This window comes from Musa acuminata, unplaced genomic scaffold, assembly GCF_036884655.1.
Source record: "Musa acuminata AAA Group cultivar baxijiao unplaced genomic scaffold, Cavendish_Baxijiao_AAA HiC_scaffold_297, whole genome shotgun sequence".
NCBI classification, from domain to species: Eukaryota; Viridiplantae; Streptophyta; class Magnoliopsida; order Zingiberales; family Musaceae; genus Musa; species Musa acuminata.
In genome coordinates this window covers 1-10,000 of record NW_027020558.1, presented here as the reverse complement: position 1 = coordinate 10,000, position 10,000 = coordinate 1, and the positions used below count along the sequence as shown (strand labels likewise).

General features: G+C 35.2%; 1 protein-coding gene and 2 non-coding genes across 3 annotated transcripts; 1 reads left to right on the top strand and 2 right to left on the bottom strand.

Annotated features, from left to right (window-relative positions):
• Nucleotides 1-763: 763 nt before the first annotated feature.
• TRNAT-UGU (transfer RNA threonine (anticodon UGU)) lies at nucleotides 764-836 on the bottom strand. Its single transcript has one exon. It is a non-coding gene; the product is annotated as a tRNA-Thr (tRNA).
• A 1,663-nt stretch (nucleotides 837-2,499) lies between these two features.
• TRNAF-GAA (transfer RNA phenylalanine (anticodon GAA)) lies at nucleotides 2,500-2,572 on the top strand. Its single transcript has one exon. It is a non-coding gene; the product is annotated as a tRNA-Phe (tRNA).
• A 2,123-nt stretch (nucleotides 2,573-4,695) lies between these two features.
• On the bottom strand, nucleotides 4,696-9,984 carry LOC135657714 (ATP synthase subunit beta, chloroplastic). Its single transcript, XM_065176005.1, has one exon. It carries the CDS (start codon nucleotides 9,545-9,547, stop codon nucleotides 8,051-8,053), a length of 1,497 nt encoding a protein of 498 aa, XP_065032077.1. The 5' UTR covers nucleotides 9,548-9,984; the 3' UTR covers nucleotides 4,696-8,050.
• Between the last annotated feature and the right edge of the window lie 16 nt (nucleotides 9,985-10,000).

Below are 10,000 nucleotides of genomic sequence, written 5' to 3'. Positions count from 1 at the left end.
ATCTTTGTTTATCCTTCGTAGTAATAATATCTCTGGGTTTACAACGATAACTTGGTATATCCACTATACGACCATTAACTAAAATATGTCTATGGTTAACTAATTGCCTGGCTCCAGGAATGGTCGAAGCCATACCCAATCGGAAAAGGATGTTATCCAAACGCATCTCAAGTAATTGTAGTAAAACCTGACCTGTTGACCCTTTAGCTTTTCCAGCGATATGCACATATCTAAGTAATTGTCGCTCTGTCAGACCATAATGAAAACGCAATTTCTGTTTTTCTTCTAGACGAATACGATACTGCGATCTTTTCCCAGAACGCAATTGGTTTTTAAGATCACTTCCGGATCTAGGTCTTTTACTAGTTAGTCCTGGTAAAGCCCCCAGACGGCGTATTTTTTTGAAACGAGGTCCTCGGTAACGAGACATAAAGACTCCTTTTTAATTTTATGGATTTTATTGAAATTTCATTTTTTCAGAATAAAAAAATGAAAACTGAACTATAAATTAAGACTGAACTAAGGGATAAACAAAGCAAAGCTAAATTTACCGAAATACTACAAAGTAGAATAAAATAAATTGTATCAATATCCGGATTTTTTGTATATATAGGAAGTTGCAGCTCCGTTTTATGATTTGTTCGGTAGAGAGAGATCTAATTGTTCCAATACATTTTTTGGTCATGGTTGCAAGTTACCACGACATAACATATGGGAAAAGGAGGAGAGAGATTATCAATCACGGAAAAATCGATAGAGAAAAAGCCGGCTATCGGAGTCGAACCGATGACCATCGCATTACAAATGCGATGCTCTAACCTCTGAGCTAAGCGGGCTCACATAACATAACAGAAATAGTATATAGAAATTGAGGAAACTACCGGATTTTAGCTATTAGCTGATCTTATCTATTAGCTATTCGTTTAATATTAACTATGAACTATAACTATATAACTATACTATAACTATATAACTATATAGTATAGTATAGTTCTATATAGTTATATAGTATACTTCTAAACTATATACTATAACTAACTATAATAATAATTCTGACTATTCTTCTGACTATTCTAACTATATCTAACTATAATATACAACATAATGTATTTATTTATATATTTATATTTTATATATTTATATTATGTTAATTATAGCTATAGCGAATCGGTCCTAAGATAAAAAAAAAGATAAGGATAAAGATACAATCTAAATGAAAATGAGACATTCCTCTGGTTTGATTCGGAAAAGGAGGAGATAGGACAAAAAAAAAGAAGAATGAATATCGACCGTTCCACTATTCCAAATCGCACTGTAAAAATGAAAGGGAGGGAGAAACATATATATGTTGGATATATCTATCCATATTGAATTGCGGATACATCAATGATAGAATCATTTCTGATTGAAACAAGGTTCATTCAATATAAATGAACTGATGGGGGATAGCCAAAAAAATCAAACAGCAGCATACACTTTTTCAATATAGAAATCATTATCTAACGAATTCAACGGGTCCAAACAAACAAAATAAATGAAAAGGATAGTTGGAATTCCAACTAGGTCTTGGTATCAAAGGGGATATGGCGAAATCGGTAGACGCTACGGACTTGATTGGATTGAGCCTTAGTATGGAAACCTGCTAAGTGGTAACTTCCAAATTCAGAGAAACCCTGGAATTAAAAATGGGCAATCCTGAGCCAAATCCTTATTTTGAGAAAACAAAGGTTTATAAAACTAGAATTTAAAAGGATAGGTGCAGAGACTCAATGGAAGCTGTTCTAACGAATGGAGTTGACTACGTTTTGTTGGTAGCAGGAATCCGTCTATAAAAATTACAGAAAAGATGGTCCTATATACCTAATACGTATGTATACATACTGCCATATCAAACGATTAATCATGACCCGAATCTATTATATTATAATTATATATAATTATAATATGAAAAATTCAGAGTTATTATGAATCCATTTCAATGGAAGTTGAAGGAAGAATCGAATATTCAATTATGAAATCATTCATTCCAGAGTTTGATAGATCTTTTGAAAAACTGATTAATCGGACGAGAATAAAGAGAGAGTCCCATTCTACATGTCAATACCGACAACAATGAAATTTATAGTAAGAGGAAAATCCGTCGACTTTTTAAATCGTGAGGGTTCAAGTCCCTCTATCCCCAATAAAAAGCCTATTTTACTTCCTAAGTATTTATCCTCTCTTCTTTTTTTCATCAGTGGTTCAGTTCAAACAAAATTCACTATCTTTCTCATTCACTCTACTCTTTCACAAACGGATCCGAACTAAAATCCTTGGATCTTATCCCAATTTGGATAGAACCTGTACAAATGAACATATATGGGCAAAGAATCTCTATTATTGAATCATTCACAGTCCATATCATTATCCTTACACTTACTTGTCAAATTTTTTACTACTTTTTAGTCCCTTTAATTAACATAGACACAAGTACTCTACTAGGATGATGCACGGGAAATGGTCGGGATAGCTCAGTTGGTAGAGCAGAGGACTGAAAATCCTCGTGTCACCAGTTCAAATCTGGTTCCTGACACGTAAATAATGTATCGGATAGATATTCATACAAATTAATCGAGATAGATCGGGCGTTAATAGTCTAGAGCATGATACGTATTTACTCATCTAGATGTTACATATTTACTCATCTATTACATATATTTACTCATCTATTACATATTTACTCATCTAGATATATATATATATATATACCTCCCCTTGGGGGGATTGGTTACATATTTACTCATCTAGATGTATATATATATATACCTCCCCTTGGGGGGATTGGTAAAAAATATATGTATGGATGGTTATGGTAAAGAACAAAGTGAGATTATGCTCCCGTCTCTTTTTTCTTTCTTGTTTCTTCATACTGTGCTTTCTCTCATTCAAAAAGAATATTAAGTCTTCATCTATATTCAAAATAAAAATAAATAAGTAAAAGTAAAAAAAAACTTAAAAGTCGAGAGGAGTTAAAAGATAGCAATAGACAGAATGCACTTCAGACACAGTACAAATAAAATCCAATCCCTTTTCATTTCTTCATTTCATATTTTTGACATTTATTCCATTTCTTCACTCTTGCTTACGTTACTTTCCGAGGTCCATCTACATCTAAGTAAGTTATGTGCGCGGTACAAAGTTCATAGTGCAGAACTCTTTTGATTCATCCCATTGTTTCTGCTCATACGAAATGGATATGATCTATTCCAAATTTTGGAATATAAATGAAGTTTTTTTTAGGTTATCCATAATACGAATTAAAGTCCGGTTACTTTCTTTCATCTAGAACGGAACGTAAAAATATTCCTTCACTTGAAAGAAATCTGGAATCGTGTCATAGTCGTATTAAGTAAACATTAATTTCTTATCATTTAATGAGCATCTTGTATTTCATAGAAATTGGGGGTAATATAGTCCTTACGTAGGGGCCAACCTATCCAACTTTCCGGCATCAAAATACGTTTAAGGCGTGGATGATTATCATAAGAGATTCCCAACATATCATAAGATTCGCGTTCTTGAAAATCAGCACTTCTCCAAATCCAGAAAACAGACGGGATTCTAGGATTATTCCTTGGGGCAAATACTTTTATGCATACCTCTTCTGGTTTAGCTATACCATACTGTATTCTCGTAAGATGATACACACTGGCTAAAAATCCGCCTGGTGCTACATCATAGGCACACTGGGAGCGTAAATAATTGTAACCATATACATATGAAATGACAGCAATGGAATCCCAATCCTCGGTTTTTATTTGTAAAGTTTCTATTCCTCGGCAATCAAAGCCCAAAGATCTATGAACTAAATCATGGTTGACTAACCAATCAGATAAACGATCCTGCTGCATCTTCTTGATCTCTCCCACATTTGTATTTGTATGAGTATTTCAATTTACAATGAAATTTTTAAAGATTGACCCTTTCTTTCTTATTCTGCACAAAAGAACCTTACCTTGTCTGATTCACTAATTCATGGGGAGATACTGAACTTTTGGATTTGAAAAATGTTTCAGAAGGTATCTCTGAAGTAGATGGTGATTGATAGAGCAATTCTTGATCATAATTTCCAGTATGAGTACTGCGTCTAACACAAAACTTGTGATTGGTAGTAAAACATCGATTTTCCTGTTGAGACACAGTTCTATCTTCAAAGATTTCTCGAGATATTTTCTTACGAAGTTTCGTTATAGCATCTATAACCGCCTCTGGTTTAGGTGGGCAGCCCGGCAAATAGACATCGACAGGAATTAGCTTATCGACTCCACGAACAGTACTATAAGAATCAGTACTGAACATCCCTCCTGTAATAGTACAAGCTCCCATAGCAATGACATATTTTGGTTCAGGCATTTGCTCATATAATCTTACTAAAGAAGGAGCCATTTTCATTGTTACTGTGCCGGCTGTTAAAATTAGGTCTGCTTGTCTAGGACTCGATCTTGGTACCAATCCATAACGATCAAAGTCGAATCGCGAGCCTATTAATGAAGCAAATTCAATGAAACAACAACTGGTACCGTATAGAAGCGGCCATAAACTGGAAAGTCTTGACCAATTCGAAAGATCATTCAATGTAGTTGAAATAACTGAATTGGTAATTGTTTTGTCAACTAAGGGAAACTCAATCAAATTCATAACTGTCTCAATGTAATCTTTTCCTTCATTTTTATTTTGATTGTCTGAATATTCAGTTAAGACCATTCCAATGCTCCTTTTCGCCATGCATAAACTGAACCAACAATTGGGATAAGCACAAAAATTAAAGCTTCGATAAATACAGATACACCCAATACATCGAAACTCATTGCCCATGGATAAAGAAAGACCGTTTCAACATCAAAAACAACAAAAACTAGAGCAAACATGTAATAGCGGATTCGAAATTGTAACCAAGCATCCCCAATGGGTTCTATACCCGATTCATAACTAGAGAGCTTCTCTGGTCCTTCACTAACCGGGGCTAAAACTCCGGAAATTACAAATGCCAAGATAGGAATAACGCTTGATATTATTAGAAATGCCCAGAAAATATCATATTCGTGAAGCAGAAACATAAATGTACTCCTATTAATGTGGAATATGCTGAATTATTCGATTCGAATCGGAATTGTCAATTCATCCATAACTTCTTATCTTAGGCGAAACAAGAATTGATTTTGATCAAATCAAACTGCATAGTTTAGAGTTTGTTTGCTGTGGGGCATGTTTTGTTTAAAGATTCATCTAATGGAATCCCACTTACATTTTGGATTTCGATTCTATTTAGATATGGTGTAGACATAGGATGCTCTTACACAAACAAAACTCTCTCACTTTGTCTTGGGTTCTCTATCCTCTAGAAAAAGGTAATAAAATACTAAAATATCCTATGCCTATAACTATTCCTATGCCTATAACTATAATAAATATCAATACCCTATAATATAGTAAAGTAAATATCCTATAATTAAATACTATGAATACTATATTCATTAGAATACTATGTTGATTATATATAATCAACATAATGAAATAATAATAATTTCATTTCCTTTTTTTAAAACTTAAATTTTTCAATAGTCATATGGGGTAAAATGTCTAGGGATTTCTAGCATATTCTATATTATTCGAAGTATTCCTTTTTCATTAAAATCTGGGTATAGGATCATTGCTTCTATTGATTTGATACGAATATGAATACATAATCTAATGCATCGAATGATTTTTTATCTTTTTCTTGTCCTAGATTTCATTTCTATTTTTCTTAATTGATTCAATCCGTTGAATTGAGAGGTGACATATAACAACTTATATCTTTCTATACAAAAAATTGGAAACTTGGAACCTGTACTATCCCACCTCCTCAGAAATAAATAAGAAGAATCGAGTTATTTCATTAGAGTTAGAATGAAAGATTCATTCTATTTCGGACCAATCTCTAATACTAAACAAAGATTACGATTTGGAATGAACCAAAATACTTGTTTGTTTTGTTACGGCAATAACGCTTAATAATATAATGGTAAGACCAAGCAATGGGTTAGATTTCGCTACAAGAAAAAGGTTTTACAGCAAACCTATACTAGACAATGAAACATAGCAAAGAGTGGAGTAGTATAATCGACGGAATCATAAATGATTTACATAACATTTTCAAATAGAAAGAATCACACATTATCGAATGATTCGACGGACCAAATCAAATCCACAAACCCACTCAACTCATAGAATATAGAAGAAGAAACGTTAATATATTTAGGCCCAATTCGTTATCTCTCCATTATCTCTGAATCAATCAATAAGGTTGCTCTTGTTCTGCCAAAAAACGATTAGTGATTAGTTAGGGGGATTCTCCAAATACAAGACAAGACCCAAGACCAAGAAAAGAATAGGTCCTAGACCCATGTGACTTAGGATTAGACTTGGTTGGTCCCATAGAAATGAAAACCATACTAAACTATATACTAAACACTAAACTATATACTAAACAAAAATATAATATATTAGGATTAGGGCTATACGGACTCGAACCGTAGACCTTCTCGGTAAAACAGATCAAACTGATTATTATCGAAATGATTCGAACTGTTTCAAAGACCCAACATGCATTTTGTTGCATTGGGCTCTTTCATCAACTGATGTAAAGATCAGTTAGTCCACCATATTTTTTCTTTAGAGGAAGATAATGAGATGGTTCCATGTGCTCTGATTTATTATTTGTATTCTGATCTAGGAGCAATACCAAAGTGTTTCAAAGAAGGGTTATCTTGACTTAGGTCTGCCTTCGGCCTAGATCAACCTAAGTTAAATGGAATCTCTATCGCTCCGCTGCAACAGTCGAATATGAGACTTCATACACCTTAAAGTTCATAGGACGAAAAGAGGTTATTTTGAGGCCCTTATACTCATTATGCCTAGCATTGAATGGGCTGGGTATTTACCTTATCAACTATCAAATCAATGGCGGGTTCTATTTGATTTGGCAACTGAATTCGCGCCTGAATCGGACCGAACCAAATATTTGTCAGGCTATTGTTCTCTTGTTCCCTCGAACCTATGGAGTAAGACATCGATTTCTCAATACGATCAATTATGTTCATTGCATAATAGGCTCCTTTGAAAAGCATTGGCGCGCGTGTAAACGAGGTGCTCTACCAACTGAGCTATAGCCCTTGTCATAGACATCTTAACATATAGATAATTTCTTGTCAAGATGGATATTCCATAATCCACATCATAGCTCTCTGATCTATTTATTTTATTTACGCTTAACAGAACAGATTTATTTACGCTTAACAGAACAGATTAGTATTGCTTAGAAATAATATTCCACCTATAATCCCCGAAGTGATGGGTTCTTTTTGTGGTGATAAATGACCTACTTAACTCAGTGGTTAGAGTATTGCTTTCATACGGCGGGAGTCATTGGTTCAAATCCAATAGTAGGTAGAACTTATTAGATACCGGAGTCGATGAAATGATATCTAATAAGTTTTTCTACCCCATCTTCTTTTTTTGTTTTATCAGATTAGACTTGATTGTGTTCAATTGGCAGAATCAACATGTGGTGTATAATAAAGAACTTTTTAAAAACTTCTCTTTATTATTTTGATGTATTGACTTGACTAGTAGGAAATAACATTGACAGCCTCTACTCGTGTCCTAGCTCGTCTGAGAGCTAGATTCGCTTCAATTGCTTGTCTCTTACCCTCAGCTCTACTCAAGTTAGCTTCAGCTATTTCAAGAGCTTGTTGAGCTTCTTGCGGATCAATGTCAGTACTTATTTCCGCATCATTTCCTAAAATGGTGATTTCATTATTACCTATTCTAGCGAAACCACCCATCAGAGCCACCGTTAACCATTGGTCGTTGTTGAGGCGTATTCTCAAAAGACCTATATCTACAGCCGTGGCAATAGGGGCGTGGTTTGGTAATACGCCAATTTGGCCACTATTAGTAGATAAAATTATTTCTTTCACTTCTGAGTCCCAAATAATTCGATTAGGAGTCAGTACACAAAGATTTAAGGTCATTTCTTCAATTTGCTCTCCTCTTCTAAGTTCATAGCTTTCGCGGTAGCTTCATCGATGTTACCTACTAAATAAAAGGCCTGCTCGGGAAGACTGTCTAATTCTCCGGAAAGGATCAGTTGAAACCCCCTAATTGTTTCTGCAAGACCAACATATTTTCCTGGAGAACCAGTAAATACTTCTGCCACGAAGAAGGGTTGTGATAAGAAACGCTCGATTTTTCGTGCTCTTGCTACAGTTAAACGATCTTCTTCGGATAATTCGTCCAACCCAAGAATAGCTATAATGTCCTGAAGTTCTTTGTAACGTTGTGAAGTTTGCTTAACTCTTTGCGCAGTTTCATAATGTTCCTCGCCAACGATCCGAGGTTGTAACATAGTTGACGTTGAATCTAAAGGATCCACTGCTGGATAAATACCTTTGGCAGCTAATCCTCTCGATAATACGGTAGTAGCATCTAAATGTGCAAATGTCGTGGCAGGAGCAGGGTCGGTCAAATCGTCCGCAGGTACATAAACGGCTTGGATCGAAGTTATAGATCCCTCTTTGGTAGAAGTAATTCTTTCTTGCAAAGAACCCATTTCTGTACTAAGGGTAGGTTGATAACCCACTGCAGAAGGCATTCTCCCCAATAAGGCGGATACTTCTGATCCTGCTTGGACGAAACGAAAGATATTGTCGATGAATAGAAGTACGTCTTGTTCATTAACATCCCGGAAATATTCCGCCATAGTTAGGGCAGTCAAACCAACTCTCATACGAGCTCCCGGCGGTTCATTCATTTGACCGTAGACTAGAGCTACTTTTGATTCTGCAATATTTTTTTCATTAATTACTCCGGATTCTTTCATTTCCATGTAAAGATCATTTCCTTCACGAGTACGTTCGCCTACTCCGCCAAATACAGATACGCCTCCATGAGCTTTGGCAATGTTGTTGATCAATTCCATGATGAGTACTGTTTTACCTACTCCAGCTCCTCCAAATAGTCCGATTTTTCCTCCACGGCGATAAGGAGCTAAAAGATCCACTACTTTAATTCCTGTTTCAAAGATTGATAATTTCGTCTCTAACTGTATAAAGGCAGGTGCAGGTCTATGAATAGGAGATGTTGTGCTAGTATCTACAGGACCTAAATTATCAACAGGCTCCCCAAGAACGTTGAAAATTCGTCCGAGGGTAGCTCCACCGACTGGAACGCTTAGAGGAGCTCCCGTGTCAATCACTTCCATTCCTCTCATCAGTCCATCTGTAGCACTCATAGCTACAGCTCTAACTCGATTATTTCCTAATAATTGTTGTACCTCACAAGTCACATTAATTTGCTGACCAATAGTATCTCGACCCTTAACTACCAAAGCGTTATAAATATTAGGCATCTTGCCCGGAGGAAAAACAACATCCAGTACTGGGCCAATAATTTGAGCGATACGCCCTAGGTTTTGTTCTTCAAGTGTGGAAACCGCAGGACTAGAAGGGGTAGGATTGATTCTCATAATTATAATTAAAGTAAAGTATGTCGAAAGTTTTTTTGAATAGTGCCATGCCAAGTCGAAAATAAATGTCCGATAGCAAGTTGATCGGTTAATTCAATAAGAAATAAATGGGAGTTAGCACTTGATTTAGTTGGTACCACCCAACCGAATACGATTCAATCGTTTACTCATTCAATTACTCATTCAATGAGTCAATTTTCAAGTTCAGCCAATCCTTCTTTTTTTCAAAAGAAATATTAAGTACATGAAATCACGAGTAAGTCTCTTTCATTTCTCTATCATTATAGAAAAACCATCCGTATTAGATTCTATTATCTATAGAATTCGAACCCGAACTCCATTTATGATTCATTATTTCGATCTAATTGGCCATTGTTCTTTTTTTTTTTTGAATAGATATTGGATTTCCGCCTATCTATTCTTTATACCCTTTTAGGATGAATTATGCCTATT